The sequence below is a fragment of the Pollachius pollachius genome (assembly GCF_949987615.1).
Source record: "Pollachius pollachius genome assembly, chromosome: 1".
Classification (NCBI taxonomy): Eukaryota; Metazoa; Chordata; class Actinopteri; order Gadiformes; family Gadidae; genus Pollachius; species Pollachius pollachius.
Genome location: NC_136934.1, coordinates 2,397,192 through 2,414,724, shown reverse-complemented (window position 1 = coordinate 2,414,724; position 17,533 = coordinate 2,397,192). Strand labels below are relative to the sequence as shown.

The window sequence follows — 17,533 nt, the reverse complement described above, 5'->3', positions numbered from 1 at the left end:
GTTGAATCTGCTCGTGACTGAATGTTTGTATACAGCGAGCAGGCTTGATGCGCTCCACTTTTTTCTGTGGAGAACCAGCGCCTTGAATATTTACTACAGCGTTTCTACAGCTCAATGCGGTTTCGCAATGACTCCGTCTTAACGGAGATATTCCTGAACCGCATAAAACTAAACTGGATCGTTTCCGCCCGTTTCGGCTCCGTGTGGACGGGGCCTCAGTGTCTGTGTTGTGTTTTTTTTTTAAAGTTATAACCAGTTGTTCTTTTATGCCAATTGTTCCCGCGCTTAACTTTCAATCTGTGTGGGTGGCCAATCACAGCGCCAGAGGGAGGGGCTTGGCCCGCCAACTAAGGCCCCGTCAACACGGAGCCGTTATTTTGGTGAAACGGCTTAAGTCTTGTGCGTTTCGGCCGACCGTCCAGACGGAGCCGGCGAATCCGGTGCCCGAAACCGCACATCTCTGAAACCATGTCCGAGGGTGGTTTCAAATCTATCCGGACCTATGCGGTTTCGTGTTAGGATTTGTGTGTACGCCTGAAACGCAAACGATGAAGTCGTTGCCCCCCCCCACCAGCTGGGCGACGTCAGAGTTGCGTTGAATTATTATTTTTTTATTTTTTATTTGTATTCTTTTTGTAGCCCTTGATAAATGTAATTACTAACTGTACATTAAAAGGTATTTATGCTCAATTTAAAAGGTATCTCCTCCTAACTGAATATTTGTATACAGCGCACAGGCTGTATGCGCGCAGGTTTGATGCGCTCCACTTTTTTCTGTGGAGAACCAGCGCCCCTGAATAAGTAGCAATGTAATCAAGTGTGTAAGAGCGTTAACAATCGACATTAAAATGACCAACGTGGTACAAATAAATATACACGTGGTACCAATATACAAAGGAAATAAATCTCTTCATGGGCGTAGCCATTTTGTTGAGAGCGTCATCACTGCTCTCGGTCTGCTCTCAGAATTCCGAAAGATGAGGACAAAGAGGGGGCGTGCCTCCGAGAAAAGCCGCAAGGATGCTTGGAGATCTCAGACTTTGGACTCGGAAGTCTGGCGTCCGAGGATTGAGGACCACACCATAAACACACTCACACCTGGTGGTATAATATGTCCCCTTTTAAAAGTTAAATTCAGAAGCAAAAAATCCATGGTATTTCAATGCATAAATATTCAGTGCTTAGAATTCAATGGCTTTTTATTTTCAAAATCTGATGGCACAGATTTACTTCCACACACACACAGTGCCCTGTCCTTCCTTGTGAATCGGTACAGACTGTTCCTGACGTAGATTGATCGTCAGCAAACTGGTAAAAGTTGAGTCAGAGAGACGCACACATGCTCGCACACTTTATGCATGCACACACGCACGGGCGAATGCACATGCACACAAACAGAGAAACACATGGGTAAATGCACACGCACACACACTGTTATATAACTGTTACCTGTTACAGTGCAGGTGTATCACAGCGTAAATATGACCAAATAAGGGCAAGAGAGAGACAGGAGATACAGAGAGGAAGAGACATGGGGAGAGAGAAGGAGAGCGACGACACACAAACAAAACTCTACGACACACACACACACACAACACACAAAAATACATTGACCAGTTACCTCTTCAATAGCAAAGCGTTAAGTGAGAAACAAAGACGGAATGTGGACTTAAGAAGTCTGTCAAATCATTGAAGTTACGATCTGTCCTGAGAATATGTGTGTTGGGACTAGGTTTTGAATCACCAGGGTTCGCGGGGAAATTGAGGCTGAATGTAACCTGATACTAGGGGTCAGGGGAACACCGGGATCCCGGTGCTATACACACTCTCACCGGGTGGTGTGTTGACTTCATACACTCTTTCTAACCCGGGGGTGTCGTCATTAGAGAGCAATCAACCCTCGAGTCAAGTGGACTTATACGACTTATTCGACTCTACTATAAACCACTAGTAAAGGCATCATTTCGATGGTAAGTGGCCTACTTCTCGCCTTCGTCAGCGTGATTGGGTAGAATGGTTTAAATGTAGTATTGTTTTAATTTAGTTTAATGTAGTTTAATGAATCCTTGGCCCATGGCGGGGTTTCGGTCCGAGTGGAAGGCTGTACTCTGACTCCAGATCTCCGCTCATTTTTATAATTTATTTAAAAAAAACAAACTTCGATCCTTCAAACGAACAACGAGAAGCCCTGCGTGAAAGCAGTGAAGAGTTCCACTAAATTGATTTAATTTGTTACATTTATTCCCAAGGCCCGCTGGCGTTTATCCTCAGATCTCCTCGCCTTTTGCGCTTTATTGGGAAGTCTGTGACCAACATTGGTGTTGTGGCGGGTGTGAAGCTTCCCCGGACCATATATGGCATTTACCTGCATTGAGTTAAAATCAAATTAAAGCTACATTTAAATTGAACCCTGTTTCAAAACCAGGGAGAGTATTTTTCTTTTCTAAAGTGCGTTTTAAAAACTAACTTTGAGACTTGAATAAGAATAATTAAAAGTGATGGACGACAAGATTCAAAAGTCCCTACAAACCTTCCGAATAACTTTCAATAAAAAATGTCCAAAAGCATATTAGCCTAATACAACTCAAAGTTGGCATTTATCCCCAGATCTCTCCGCCTTTCGCGCTTTATTGGGAAGTCTGTGACCAACATTGGTGTTGTTTATTAATATTTATTAAAGGTTAGGATTGGGATTAGGTTTTCTGTTTGGGGTCTGCTCTGAGAGTTATTCAGAGCGGTTATTAGAATATCTTTCTAAAGCAGCCGTCAGGTTAGTTTCGGTTTGTCTTTAATGGACATCACATGAGTGTGACGTAGGTCGACGCCTGCACAGGTGAGACCGGAGGCGACACAGGTGTGCGAAGCAGGTCACGTGTTCACTTCCCGAGAATCAATTTTGTGAGCTCGGAAAGTGGCGGAGTTAAAATCAAATTAAAACTAAATGTAAATTGAAGCCTGTATCAAAAACAGGGAGAGTAGTTTTCTTTTCTGAAGTGCGTTTTAAAAACTAACTTTGAGACTACCTTCCGAATAACTTTCAATAAAAATGTCAAAAAGCAAATTAATATACACCTCAAAGTTGGCTGGTAGTCCAGTCTTGGAAGGACTCTGGTTGTGGGGTGATCGGTCAACAGCTAAGCTACCTAGCCTGGAGGCACGCATTGACTCAACCCTCTGTGTGTGTGTGTGTGTGTGTGTGTGTGTGTGTGTGTGTGTGTTTAGGCATGTGTGCGTGTGTGTGTGTTTTTCTCTGTGGTCCTCCTCTGTGAAGCCCTGCACACTCCTCCACCGGGCACCGATCCAAACAGGGGTGGACTGCTGGGCCAACTCACCTGCTCACAAGGCCTGTACCCGTCAGAGCGCCTGTGCTGCCTAAACTGCCCCGCTGGTAAGCCCCGCCTCTTCCAGGGTCCACACAGACCCCCACCCTGTCTGGCTAGCTGTTGTTTGTGTTTCTAATTGGATCCCAGTTAGATGGAAACACTGTCAACAGCCCCCTTCCTGGTGTCCACACATCACACGTTAGTCACCAGGGACGTTTCCAGTTTCTGAAACATCCGGGGCTTAGTCCAGAGGGAAAAGGAAAATGAGTGCGTGGAGCGCATTTTTTTTGTATGCGTATTGTGCATGCAATTTTTTTCATAATCCTTTACCTAAATAAACAAAATATGCAGTTTATTTGAGCTTTAAATAGCTACCTGACTGCTGTGCTGCTTATCCCCAAACATCTAAAGTTCCATTCAAGTTGTTTAATAAAATAAATGAATACAAATGAGCCAACCTTATATATATATATATATATATATATATATATGGATCAAAGTGTGGAAAGGATAGCTTAATTCACTTGAGGTGGTAAACAGTCTGGTTATGTTTTTAAACTTTTTATTCTGTTGCCAGAAGGACTATCTAGGCTAGACTAGACTAGGCTACTTTATTTTGAGATGTTCCTGGAATCCCCATGTTTCTTTCTAAATATCTAATTACCATTAGTGACTAGAATCATTTCATCACTTCTAGACTGAATTGAATTAATGCATTCCATAGTTACCAGTAAATATACCAATAAATATTGAATATATATATATATAATTTATTTTTTTTAACCCAAAATCTTTAATCAGGGCTAATTAAATAATAGCTGGGGCTTTAGCCCCAAATAAAACAGCCTAGTGACGCCACTGTTAGACACAACACCATGACAAAGCGATTGGACAAAACTGAATCGATGACTACAACAACATTCAATAAAACTGCGACCACATTAGAGGTGCAGAGGTGAAATTTAATGGGGATCATTTGAGCAACTTGTTGGAAATGCCATCGCCTTCCATCCAATGTTAGCGAGTTAAATGCTGTGTGTGTGTGTGTGTGTGTGTGTGTGTGTGTGTGTGTCAGGAGAACACCAGGTCTCCCCGTGCTCCAGCGACCGGGGGAGCAGTGTGTGCACAGAGTGTCCCATGGGGACGTTCACGGAGCACAGCAACAACCTGCCCACCTGTCTCCCCTGCACCCGGTGCCGCCCAGGTGAGGGGGGGTGACAGAGTGAACCACTGATAGGGGGGTGGAGGATTGTAAATGAGGGTCAAGTGAGACGGGATTACGAGCGACCGGGTGACAGGGTGGATGGGGGGGGGGGGGCAGTGACAGCTTCATGTGAATGAGTGAGGGATTACTGTGAAGTAAGTACTATGAGTAACCCTTTCTCCCATAACGAGAATAGATCATATTATAAACTAGTAGAAGAAGAGTACATTCAAAAGAAAAACAAAGAATATAAAAAGGTTAAGGCAAACTGAAAACAACAGGTGAGAGGGTGATTTGTGACGGCTGATTGTGAATGAGTGAGACCTCCAAGCTCTGGGACCCCAAGGTGTGTTTGTGTTTGTGCCCCCCCCCCCCAGACCAAGAGGAGGTGCAGTCCTGCTCCCCCACCAACGACACGGTGTGCCGATGTAAGTCCGGGTACTTCTGCGCCCTCGAGCAGCCCTGCGAGGTGTGTCAGCGGTGCAGGAGGTGAGCCCAGGAGAGGCGGGTGCATGGGGTTGGACTTGATCAATGGCACCACTATTTTGCTTTCATTTAAAAAGCTCCTCTGGACGATTAAAATCATTGAAATGTGTTTCTAGTGTGAGTTCTACACTTTCAAACTCCTCCCAGCGTTCGCCTTCCCATTGGATACATTCTGGTTCTTTCTCTTAGCTGTAAAGACGGAGAGGCGCTGGTGAAGAGCTGCACAGCCCACTCCAACAGCGAGTGTGCCAAGACCCCGACGCCCGGGACCCCAACGGAGGGTACGTCTCCTAATTCAGGCTCAGCCCCCCTAGGTAAGCGGCACATAAACCCCTCATAAATCGGCTGCTTAGTCTTTTAGCACATGGTTTTATCCATCCTTTGTGCATCGGATCAACGCAGTAAGACTCTTAAGAGACCCATTACATAGAAGTAGTCGTTGTAGTAGTAGTAGTAGTATCCACTGGTGAAGATGGGTCTGCAACCCGTGCCATGGTTCATGAAAGGAGCAGACCCCTAATTATTATTCTGAGCAACACCGGGGTTTGTCCTGTGATCATCCCGTGGTGAAAAGGGTCTGTTTTCTGTAACTGATGGGTATTAGGCTTTTTTAAATGGTAAATTAACTGCAAACCTATAGCATTTTTTTAACCAGTGCTCGCTCAAAGCACTTTACAATATTGCCTAACATTCACCCATTCATACACGCATTCACACACCAACAGCGGTGTCAGCCAGGCGACAGCCAGCTCATCTGGAGCAGTCAGGGTGAGGTGTCTTTGTCAGGGACATCTTGACACTCAGCTAGGAGGAGCCGGGGATTGAACTAGCAACCTCCAGCTACCAGCCAACCCGCTCTACCCCCTGAGCCATATGCATAGATTTTTAAAGCGTGTGTTGGTCCAATCAATCAGTGGCAGGCTACATGATGAACTTGTTGACGCTGATCTCATGAGCATCAGATCCATGCTCATGGTGGCCGGTCGTCTTATATCTCCGTTGGCAGCGCTCTGGTGGATCCTAGGCGTTCCAGCGATTGCTGGTGTTGCTGTTTTCGTCTGGGTCTACAAGAAAAGGAGACGTTGCTTGAAATGTAAGTTGAACACAGCAAGACTAGAATAAGGCAATCTTTTATTATGTTGGAGTTGAGAAACTATACCCTAGTATTTTCAAAAAAGTTATTCATTTTGGTAGTTAGTTAGTGTGTAACACAAATGTAAGTTTTACTGTCAGGAGTAATGTATTGCACTGGAGATGGGTTGAGGTTACTGCAAGGCATTGGCAAACCAAATCACCTTTTAAGGACTGATTTCCAGCAGGTTAACCTATTGGTGACATTACCTACTACTACACTACACTATTACAACATGAATACTGTGGCCTGTTTATATTGAATTCCCCCCAAAAAATTGGCCTAAAGATACCTTGTTCCAAACATACTTTAAGTGAGCGGAAACATGTCCACAACAAGTGTTTGTCAAGAGGGAAAACAAGTGTTCTTTTGTCTATCTCTTTCTCCCCAGGCCTGCCTAGCCTGTCACCTGGCCATTCTCAGCAGGTGAGTCATCAGACTTTCTTGTAAATCATTTAAGTCCCAAGAATCTCTCTAATACAATCCACCTAGGGGAATTCCAAAAAGGACTGGAATGAAGACGAGAAGGCCTAAACATTTTTCCAGTTAACCTTACCAAAGTTAGAAAGTTACAATTAATTCCATGGGTGTATTCTCTGTTGAGTGTGATAACATACTCTTACCGTGATTTGCAATTTGTCACTCGCTGTCTGATCAGGCTCTTCACAATATCACTATGGTGTATTTGTTATTTTTAATGCATACTTGATTCCGAAGATGATGTGGCTGCACTCATAGACTGATTAGAGGAGGCCTGTGATTGGCAGCTGCAGTCATAGACCCATGAGAGGAGGCCTGTGATTGGCAGCTGCTCTCATAGACTGATGAGAGGAGGCCTGTGATTGGCAGCTGCAGTCATAGACCCATGAGAGGACGCCTGTGATTGGCAGCTGCTCTCATAGACTGATAAGAGGAGGCCTGTGATTGGCAGCTGCAGTCATAGACCCATGAGAGGACGCCTGTGATTGGCAGCTGCTCTCATAGACTTATAAGAGGAGGCCTGTGATTGGCAGCTGCACTCATAGACTGACAAGGCTGCGTCTTGCTCGTTCTTTCTAGGATGCCACAAGGCATGGATCCCTGGAGATCGCGCAGAATGCCCATAACGTGATGGTGGATATCCCCCTGCTGCCCTCTGAAAAGCCCAGAAGCGACGGCTCGGTCGATGAAGAAGACCCTGGTCTGGGCAGCAGCAGCTCTGAGACCAGCCTCACGGTCGAACGCACTAATCTGTGCACCTCGATGCCCCCTCCACAGACCCCAGCGGGCAGGACCCCCCGCCCGCCCTCTGCGAGGGTGAGCCCATCGCCGGATTCAGGCATGCTCGAGCTAACACTACCCGTTAATCCTGTCCTTCCTCTTCTTCAGTTCCAAGTGATTCAAATCGACGTAGCCTGGTGACAAGGGGCTGATTGTTGGCTGATCTTTCCCACTCCTCAACACAACATCTTTTCACCCATGACCTACTAACCCACCTACTACCACGTGGCCTAATGTGGTCCGAGCTTCGAATCAAATCTTGTGAATGTGGTGGAGGGTCGTCTATTGCATGCATGAAATTCCTAGGTGCTGCACAGTTGTACCTAGTGCATGGTTTTTTTGCCGTTTTGCTCTAGATGTTTGGCTTATGGGGTTCATTGAAGCTGGAGAGTAATGGTTTTGAAGAAGGGCTAATTGATGGCAAAGACTGAAGGCCAAAATATACATCTGCGTTGAACGGCCCTCATGGATCTCCAAGCCGGTGCTTGAATCAAGGGTTTTGCGTGGGAATCTGAGTGGGGTCTGCCTAAAGTCATGAATTCAGTTGACATCTGGTGATGTGAACCACCTCGACCAGTCTCTCAAAAAAAGAAGGGAAACGGGAGTGGGCTGGTGGCCTGACAGGTTTGACCCGGCTACGGTGGAGAGCGTGTGACGTAGAACTCCAGCGGCTGTTTGATGCAGAAATATAATTTAGACTATAGAGGGTGACTGGTGACTGCGAGCCATGGAGAAGCTAGCTGTGTGAGCACGGGACAAAAGCAAGAACTGTTCTGATTTGTGTTTACCTTGTCTTTTTATTCTAGAATGATGACGATTCACTGCTTGTTCCTGTAAAAGGTAAGATCTTTATTTTTTCTGGGTTCTGAATAAATCCAGCGATACCTTATACTGGGGACTGAATACATCCAGCTATACTTAATACTGGGTACTGAATACATCCAGCTGTACATAATACTGGGTACTGAATACATCCAGCTGTACTCTATACTGGGTACTGAAAACATCCAACATTTTTCCCTTCTGTGTTCAGGTGTCATGTCTCTAAAGCACTGCTTTGAGTATTTTGACGTTGACATGGATTCCAAGGTTCACAAGAAGTTCTTCCGGAGATTGGATCTGAGCGACAGAGATATCGACAGAGCAATCAACAACGGAAACAATGATGACTACGTCTATGAGCTGCTGAGCGTGTGGCTGGAGAAGCAAGGCCAAGAAGCTAAACTCCAACACCTCCTGCAAAAGCTCAGGGACTTGGATCAGAACCGGACGGCAGACTCAATCGTTACAAAGGCCATCGCTAAGGGTCACTATGAAAGAGTGGTGATTCCACATCCATCTCTTTCCGTCAAAAGCGATGAGTGAATCAGACCTGGGGGGTCTTCCTTGGGGACTTTCTTGGGCTTTTCTGCAACTCCTTAAGAAAAATTAAATAAAGGTCCAACTGGATAAATGCGGTGAGGGGGAAATTCCAATGGGACCAAATCCATCGGAACAAACCCTGGGTGATTGGGATTCTATTTTTCCTGTGTCCACCACTGTTTTGCTGTAATATATCTGAACAGTGGTGAACATAAAACGTTTACTTACTTGTGACATAAAGTCAAAAGTTTCTCAGGGTCACGCGGTGGCAACCTACTAGCCTCCAAGGTGTGTGGTGTCAATCGCCCGTAGTGAATGATGTTCGTCTTCCGCGTTACGTAGGAAAAACGAACCAATGTTGTGAAACAAAAATAGTGAAGTTGTAAACTTACTATGATTGTAGGCTCTGTGATTGTAGGCCTGTTCGAAGTTCTAGAAATGGACCGAACGCCCGGGCTACCCTGACCTCAGGGAATGTCCACCAAGTGCAGTATTGTGTGTGTTCCACAATTGAACACCGCACTGCTCACTCAAGAAAAGATATACATCTAAATGTATCTATATTATCCTATATAGATACAGAGACGGACATCTAAAATCCTAGCTCTAGTTAGTTGTATAAATTAAAAAAACAGCCTTTCTAAGCACTCTTAAAGCCTAACTATGGGCAAGGGTGTGAGTTTGTGTCCCTCCGGTACTTAAACTCGAAGGTACTTGCGTAGTGCTGGCTTCTAATGGGTTCTTACCCATCAGCCAAGTCGACGCCGAATAGTCTTGAGCCCTTGAATGACGACTCTGGGATTGCCCAACTAGGGGTCCCAGAGCATGGGTGAAAAAGACGAGCAATGTGAAGTGAAATCGGTTTCCTTAGGAAACTTTTTGAGCTCACCTGCCTCACAAGAGGATGCATTTGTGCAAAAAAAATATTGATACATTTGATATTTACTGTACTTATTTCACATTATGTGTATTTATATGGGGCAACAATAATCAAATGTTTAGAAATATTTATTTTTGTAATGTTTTGTGCAGAATCTTTGTAATACAGCTTCCGGACATTCTTTGTCCTTGTTGTTGTAGCCTTATTTATACTTTTTTACACGTAATGAGTATTGATTTGAGATGAATTTGGTACAATTGGGCTCATGTTTGAGTTCATACTGTGTTCATACCTGTTCATTCCGATCTCATTCTTGGTTGGATTTTTATCAAATGAGAATGAACTAAGGCACCTTGTTGAATGAATAAACATTTCTAAATGCCAACCTAACATGAAGAAATGGAAATGTTGAAACGCAAGCTCCGTAAGACAGATGTGCAATCCAGCACATCCCTCTACGGTCAATGTTACAACTTTGCATTCACTACCCTGTGAACTGTGTTGGAAAAAAAACCTTTTGACCAACTCTCTTTATAAACTTTTCTTTTTAATTATTTCTCTCATCAAACACGTGCTGTTGTTTTTTCTCAAAGCAAACGCTGTTGGATAACAACTTAAATAAAGTTTTGTTCAGCAATGTGTTCTTGCATGTCACGTTATTGTTGAGGGCGGCTGCATGGTCCTCTGACATTAAACCGACTCGTGTTAAATCACTTCCCATGTAGAACCGTCGTGTTATAAACTCTACAGAGCCTTTGAACCTTGGCCCTGGCTTCAGACTGCTTCCTTTCTTAGTAAATGTTCTACAGAATTATTCAGATGCCATGTCAGTGTATTGACATTGTTATTTCATTCTGAAAAGTGTGCTCACACTTAAGAACGTTATGTATTGTGTATAGCGTAGGCATGTAGGCCTACTCCTCGTTGCTCAAACTTGAACCAAAAATACATTTTTCGATGGAAGGGAAGTGGGGGGAATGTGGCTCAGGAGGTAGAGCGGGTTGGCTGGTAACTGGAAGGATGCTGGTTCGATCCCCCTCTCCTCCAAGCTGAGTGTCAAGGTGTCCCTGAGAAAGACCAACCCCTAAGCAAGGCACTCTAGCAGATGGGACACGGCAACAACCTCCCCGTGGGGGGATGGGCATAGGATCGCCGAAGGGGCTCCGGGGAGGTAGTGATTGAGTGATGGAGAGGGAAGGGTGTTCCTAATTTAAACACGGTTGATTCTCCTCTCCGTTGTGCGGAGGTGGACACCCTGAGCAACCGCCATGGGACCTAGACACGGGTTGTCGTTGCTAATTGCGTTGCTATTAAATGTTTTCCTGCCCAGGGACCACCGATTCAGATTAGCTATCTCTCTGGCCAAACTGCCGTCCTGTTAAATAAACTTAGAAAATAAACCAAACTATTGATGGTTCTGCTGCTCGTGGCAAATCCAGGACGCAAACACTTTCTAGGCCTGCTCTACACCAAGTGCGTCAGCTAATAAAGACCTTCCTCGGAGGGGAACACGGATGAAGACGAAGGCACGCAGAGGGCGATCCACAACTCCGGCTGGTGTGTGTGTGTGTGTGTGTGTGTGCGCCAGAGAAAAAGGGCTACTTGACTTTCTTAGAAGCCCTACTAATTAATCTGAACCGTGACAATAAACGCAGTATGTGCCGTTGAACAGCAAATGATCAGTCATATCCCGGGTGATTCCGGAACATAATTGTGATATTTTGTCCTGAAATAGCCCCCTGATTAATGACACCAATGATAAGGTGTAACATCTGGCGGAAAGCTGTGCCACTGGTACTCTCTATGGGGAAAAGTGATTTATGAGAGTCATCAGAATGGAGTAGTTGTTAATAGATCTTATGTTCAAGAGTAGATATTGCTGAACAGTTGATGACGATGAGTATAGGTGTTTTTTTTAATGTACAGCAGGTAAAGCTATAGGGTAGAGAGGTGAAAAACGATCCTAATTTGAATATTCTGTATTGTAATAGCCTGCAATTGTACATAAGAGGAAACATGTGTGCAATGGAATATTAGCCTACATACATCCATTGCAATTCGGATGTTAAGAAATAAAATGTGTTTGAAAAAGCTTTGCAAAAGAAAGATGGCCTTTATAAACATTCGATTTGGGAATATTTTGAGGTATGTAATCAACATCGTTCTTAGGGGAAACTAGTAGGTCATTGTAACCAGATCCACAGCATTCATGGAAATAAAACCCAGTTAAAAAATAAATGGGCTATATACTGCGACTAAGGAAGGTTAAAGTGAAGGCCATCTTCTAACGTCAAATACCGTTACCACTTCTGTCTGAGGGGGGAGCCGGTGGACAGAATACCGGTTAAAAGCCCTTACATCGAACCCCAAGACACAACATTAGGTTGACGAAAAAAATACTTTTGTTAGGATTTTATTCATTTTCGGATTAGGAATGTCAATCTGGACAGACTATAACGAGAGTGACATGCGCAGAGGATCCCAGGTGAGGGCGGTGCAGGGGGACCCGCGAGTGCTCCAGGTATGAACTACCAGAAGCCATTACCAGGAGGACTACATATCCCAGAACATAGAAGTCTCTGGTGAACTACACGAGGGCATTACCAGGACTACATATCCCGGACCGCGGAAGTCCGCGGGGGTAAACATCTTTCTCGGTTCAATGTTTTGTAAGTTGCAAGTCACGCGGATGACTGGATGACTGTTTTGTTTGACCCTTTTTACGCTTCGGGATCTCCTGAATGAGGTACCCTGCAATGAAACTTGTACTCGACTTTGTAAAGTTACGAGAACAACACCGTGACGTAACGTTAGAATAAAACAGGTTAATATACCTGCCAAACCTGTCCCTCGATAATAAAAAAAAAAGTAATGATGTAATTTGATATTTTTTAATGCTTAACGCATGTTGATGAACGTTTATTCAATTAGATCAATTCTGTATAATATAATGTTGCTTCTCCCCAGAGATCCCCTGGGTGCAGCAGACGCATCGGGTGGTTCCTTCGCTGACCCCCCGCTGGGCTCCGACTTCACCCTGCAGCGCCTCCAGCTGCTCACACACCAATGGAGAAGTGAGGCCCCCGCTGAACGCAATACAGAAGTGAAATCGATCCCCACTGTAAGTACCAGACACCATCGGGCCACATGGGAGTAAACCCACATCACCTGCTCTTTGAGTAGGGTTGGTTTTTAGATTCTTTTGTTATATACGGTGTGACATCGGCTGAAGTGGAAGGGAACCTACAAAAGTAAGTGGCTCACTGGATATTTAATTGAATGTATAAGACAAAGAAAATAAGCAAAGTGGAAGGTATTACATTATGGGATAAAGTGTGACTGTAGTTTGCTTGTATGTACATTTAAAGATACATGTAAAGGCAATATATTACTTAATACTTAATAACTTTTAACTCATTGCTTCCCTTAGTATCATTAATTGATTTTAATTGACAATGAAATATCATTACATTGATGGGTTTAGTGTTGTCTAGTATAGAGCAGGGTTGTTAAGGAAATACAATGTGTACTCATGTACTATCTTTCAATGTTGTATGTCAGGTAGTTTTCAGCAAACAAAGCTTCCATGACATCCATTTCCATTTCAAAACATTTATATGAAAATCCTCTTTTGTGCGGTGACGTAGGGCAGAAGGGGTCGATCAGGCACAAAAATGATCCGGAGATGAGTTTCAACAGTGGGCATTTATTTACAACAAGATTTGTTAAAAAGCACTTTCACCCTGTACAAAAGAAAACCGCTACCTGTCACAAAAATCACAATTCAGGTTATGAGCATTAGTCCTAGTTATATATAGTTCTGCCTTCCAGTTTCTATGGCTCTCATTCTCTCTGTCTGTCACGCCAGCAGCCATTTTGACTCGGCTTTAAATGTTGATGCTCCGCCTTCTCTTGACACATTGTCCAATAGAATAGAGGCTCTGTAATTCTGCTGGAGCTAGTTTCACCTGAAACCCCTTGTGACAACACACAACCCTAACCGACTACATTTTCTATACACCATATACACAAACATACAAAATCCTAGTAAGAGTCAAACGCACACCTTTGGCTCCACACCTGAGGGATCATCACGTCATCTGCACACGTTATGGATGTGTCCAGGTCCCCATGAGGTCATCCGTCCCCCTCTACCTGTGCCTCCTGCTGTGTGCGTGTCTGGGCGTGGCCTGTGTGGCGGGCGTGTGCGTGTGGAACAGCCAATGGCACGGCGGGTTCGCCTGGGACGACTCTGGCCTCAAGTTCAACTGGCACCCGGTGCTGATGGTGTCCGGTCTGGTGGTGGTGTACGGCTTCGGTGAGTACGGCCCCCCTCGGTGTGTGTGTGTGTGTGGGGGGGGAGAGAGGGGTCTGGTGGTGGTGTACGGCTTCGGTGAGTACGGTGAGGGTTTGACTCCCAGCGTAAACATCGCCTGTCCACAGCGTTCCTGTAGGGTAGGCTGAGCAAGGCCCCTAAGCCCTACTCACTCATTAATCATATAAATAAGAACAAAAAGACATTAAGTCTTCCAAAGTGTACTTTAGCGGGGACTGTCGTGAATCCATTCAGTCATGTTATTTTGCATTCAATGCAAAATAGCATGTAAATCTGAGATGTAAAGTCAGGAGGTGGAACTAAGCCGATGTTGTTGTGATGTCACCTGCCGGTGGAAGTGAAGGCTAACATCAGCTCAGTGAGTCACGGGTTATGACGCGATTCAGTGTTTCTGGTTGGTTCAAATTGGTGATAAAGGATAATCATAAACCAGCATTTGCTGCTTTAGCCGTCCCGCGTGATTCCCTGACCAACACTAGGTCAGTGTGTAAATATGTCACAGGGGATACACACTTTTCGGTTGATTGTCTTCTCCTGTCTGAACGATTGTGTGACCCCAGCTTCTATCTTTGTGGCGCCTCTGCCTCCACACATACGTTTGAACCTAATGCTGACCCTAATATCAACTGTCCAGGGAAAATATGCAAACTATATCAAAATAAATGCAGTAGCTTGCTCACGGCTATGAGACTTTTAAACCATTTTAATTAATTCATTGTGATAAAAAATTGTATCATGAAATATCTGCAGCGGAAAAAAATGACAGAAGTTATCAGCTAAAAAAATTACTTCCTCACCATAAAAGCTGTCAATTTAAAAGTAGAAATTAAAGGAGATGGCTCCTCTTCATGTTGATGCCCTTAGACATCATCGCCAACAGCACCAAATAAATAAACCTTTTAAAGTGTAATGGATGGCTGTAGAAAACGACCAACGAAATCTCCCTCAAGTTAAAGTAAAACTGACTCCAGCCAGGAGAATGACTGTGCTGTCTGCAGAAGTTTCATGAGCCCTTCTGGAACGGAGTCAGGAGAACGAATGTTCTGACTGTAGAACATTCATGAGCCCTACTGGAACGGAGTCAGGAGAACGAATGTTCTGACTGTAGAACATTCATGAGCCCTACTGGAACAGAGTCAGGAGAATGACCCCACCTTACTCGGTTCCAGTAGGGCTCATGAACGTTCTGCAGACCGCACATGTTCTGACTGCAGGACATTCATGCTCTCTACTGGAACCGAGTCAGGAGAATGCCTCTTCTGTCCACAGGGGTGGTGCTGTACCGCGTCCCCCTCACCTGGGGGGGGGACAAGCTGCCCTGGAAGCTGGCCCACGCCGGCCTGATGCTGCTGGCGCTGGTCCTGGCGGTGGTGGGGCTGTGCGCCGTGTTCCAGAACCACGCCACCAACCACATCCCCCCCCTCTACTCTCTCCACAGCTGGGTGGGCGTCTGCAGCGTGGCCCTGTTCGCCGCACAGGTGGGTCCCCGGTTTTGGAGAGACTTAATCTCTCCCCAAATACTTGCTGTTCGCACTCATTGTACGTTGTACAACCTCGCACGTACAATTTCTCCTTAGCATTGTGTAGGATCTTATCCTAGCTGTCCTTTGGGAATTGGGTTAACCTAGCGATTGGTAGTGTTTGCCACTTGTTTCGGTGAACATCCTTACTGTACCGACAGCGATGCATTGCTTCTCTTTCTTCTGACAAATATACTTGTAAATGTAGATGTAAGTGTAAATGTAAATCTAAATGTATTTATATCTTTCTGTCCGTCTATCCATCTATCTGTCCCTTCTGTTGGTCTATCCGTGTTGTCTGCATGTCGCTATTGAACCCTGTGCATGTATCTGTTGTCTCCCCCCCCCCCCCCCCCCCCACCTTCCATCATTCCCTCTCCCTCCCCCCTCCTTCCCCCCTCCTCTCCCCCCCCAGTGGGCGGTGGGTGTTGGGGCCTTCCTGCTGCCCTGCTCCCCAGTGTCGCTGCGTGTTCTCCTGAAGCCGCTCCACGTCTGGCTGGGCGCCTCCATCCTGACCCTCAGCATCGCCGCCTGCGTCTCCGGCATCAACGAGAAGCTCATCTTCGCTCTGTTGAGTACCTTTCGGCGCGCTGCTGGAGAGCTCTCTAGGAGGACGTCTATACAGAGACGTACGCAGCCTCTTTTCCCCGTAACAGACCCTTAAAAGTCTTCAAGGGTCTCTTTCGGGGAAAAGACACTTAAAGGTCTAGAAGGGTGTGTTATGGGGAAAAGAGGCTGGATTCATATCACGATTCATAGTTTCTTGAATCATAACTCAAAGAAATTTTGATCAAAAAATATTTAAATCATATGCAAAATACCAACAATAATATAATGATATCAAGTCATATGTAAAACAATAATAATCATCACTAAAATATGATTTCACTAGACGTGTACCTTCAGCCATCAATAATTAACATGGACGAATGAGCATTATATATAATTTAAAGTAATTTCTCCTCGTCCCTCCCCGCTGAAAGCAAAGGGACGGCGAACGGGACGCAGCCGTACAGCGCCCTGCCCCCGGAGGCAGTGTTCGCCAACTCCCTCGGAGCTCTGATCGTCGTCTTCGGACTGGTGGTCCTGAGGATTCTGTCCAATCGCAGCTGGGAGAGGCCAGAGCCCGGCGGCCAGGACACGGCGTACCAGGTGAGGGCATCCCCGCAATCAGTCTGCGCTTTACAGCTAGGATTTATCGGTTTTATGGGGTAGTTTAACCTGGTGAGTTATGGAAGGGGACCTGTTTTGAATTCTGCCCCTCGTTTCACAGCCGTTGCTTCAGGGAGAGAACGAATGAAGGACCAAACACAAGATCATCAACATGCACTCCTCGCTTCGCTTGCACTCTCAGGGTGAATTTCCTTTCAAAAAGTTTTCGCTGCTAATGAATGTGCTGTAATCTATTCAGAGCTGGGCGCTGAGCTGTACATACTTAAATGAAGAAATAGTTAAATCTTTAAAAAGTCATAATCAAGTCATAATTGTGTGTCATTTGTGATCGAGCAACGCCGTTTCTTTTGCCAAACATGAATAAAAAATACCTGTGCTTGAATCAATAGTGTGACATCGAAGTCCTTTTTATCAGATGTTTGATGTAAGAGAAGCGATGTCTAACATCTGGTGGGTATCAGGGCCCTCCCAGCGTCGGTTTGTCACGGCGAACGACGGCCCCAGTCACATCTAATCAGAACACGGGGAGCGCTACAAAGCCTGCTAGTGCAATGTTCTCAGCTCTGTGATCCACTGCCATGCTGCCCCCCCCCCTCCGCCTCTCCTCGCCGCCACCCTCCTCTCCGTGCTAATCCAGAGCCGCACAGACGGACGGATCGCCCCCCCGGGACACCGCATTAAAGATTCTGTCAAAAAGTCTCTTGTTCAGCGGTGCAGTGTGTGCTTGACACCAGCCGTCTGTGCGGCTCAGCTCGCAGAGAAGAGACGGCTTTCATCCGCCACCCAAAGCACCAATGAAATCAAGCTTTCTTGTCCTCTGTGTTTTACTGGCTTCTGACAGACATTATTTTCCGTGG

General features: G+C 45.4%; 2 protein-coding genes across 4 annotated transcripts; both read left to right on the top strand.

The window, feature by feature from the left end:
- The first annotated feature begins 1,892 nt into the window (after positions 1–1,892).
- LOC307083927 (tumor necrosis factor receptor superfamily member 10B-like) lies at positions 1,893–10,235 on the top strand. 2 transcript variants are annotated; one of them, XM_079747972.1, is made up of 10 exons: positions 1,893–1,970; positions 3,223–3,388; positions 4,399–4,527; positions 4,905–5,016; positions 5,203–5,294; positions 6,020–6,106; positions 6,537–6,571; positions 7,205–7,441; positions 8,212–8,245; positions 8,439–10,235. In XM_079747972.1, exons 1-10 carry the CDS (start codon positions 1,968–1,970, stop codon positions 8,768–8,770), a joined length of 1,227 nt encoding a protein of 408 aa, XP_079604098.1. In that variant the 5' UTR covers positions 1,893–1,967; the 3' UTR covers positions 8,771–10,235. The 2 variants fall into 2 exon arrangements, with proteins under 2 accessions (XP_079604098.1, XP_079604097.1); XM_079747971.1 differs by having other exon boundaries at positions 5,203–5,327.
- A 2,035-nt stretch (positions 10,236–12,270) lies between these two features.
- On the top strand, positions 12,271–17,267 carry cyb561a3a (cytochrome b561 family, member A3a). Of its 2 annotated transcripts, XM_079756908.1 has the most exons (7): positions 12,271–12,393; positions 12,615–12,768; positions 13,773–13,965; positions 15,253–15,461; positions 15,919–16,073; positions 16,487–16,655; positions 16,777–17,263. In XM_079756908.1, the coding sequence occupies exons 1-7, from the start codon at positions 12,389–12,391 to the stop codon at positions 16,801–16,803; spliced, it is 912 nt and encodes a 303-aa protein (XP_079613034.1). In that variant the 5' UTR covers positions 12,271–12,388; the 3' UTR covers positions 16,804–17,263. The 2 variants fall into 2 exon arrangements, with proteins under 2 accessions (XP_079613034.1, XP_079613035.1); XM_079756909.1 differs by lacking the exons at positions 12,271–12,393; positions 12,615–12,768 and adding an exon at positions 12,827–12,898 and having other exon boundaries at positions 16,777–17,267.
- The last annotated feature ends 266 nt before the right edge of the window (positions 17,268–17,533 follow it).

Excerpts from the sequence above, each read along its gene's own strand:
- LOC307083927 (XM_079747971.1), top strand. Across the intron at positions 6,107-6,536 it reads AAGGAGACGTTGCTTGAAAT|GCCTGCCTAGCCTGTCACCT; the intron begins GTAAGTTGAACA and ends CTTTCTCCCCAG. Across the intron at positions 6,572-7,204 it reads CACCTGGCCATTCTCAGCAG|GATGCCACAAGGCATGGATC; the intron begins GTGAGTCATCAG and ends CGTTCTTTCTAG.
- cyb561a3a (XM_079756908.1), top strand. Across the intron at positions 16,074-16,486 it reads GAGAAGCTCATCTTCGCTCT|CAAAGGGACGGCGAACGGGA; the intron begins GTTGAGTACCTT and ends CCCCGCTGAAAG. Across the intron at positions 16,656-16,776 it reads GCCAGGACACGGCGTACCAG|CCGTTGCTTCAGGGAGAGAA; the intron begins GTGAGGGCATCC and ends CTCGTTTCACAG.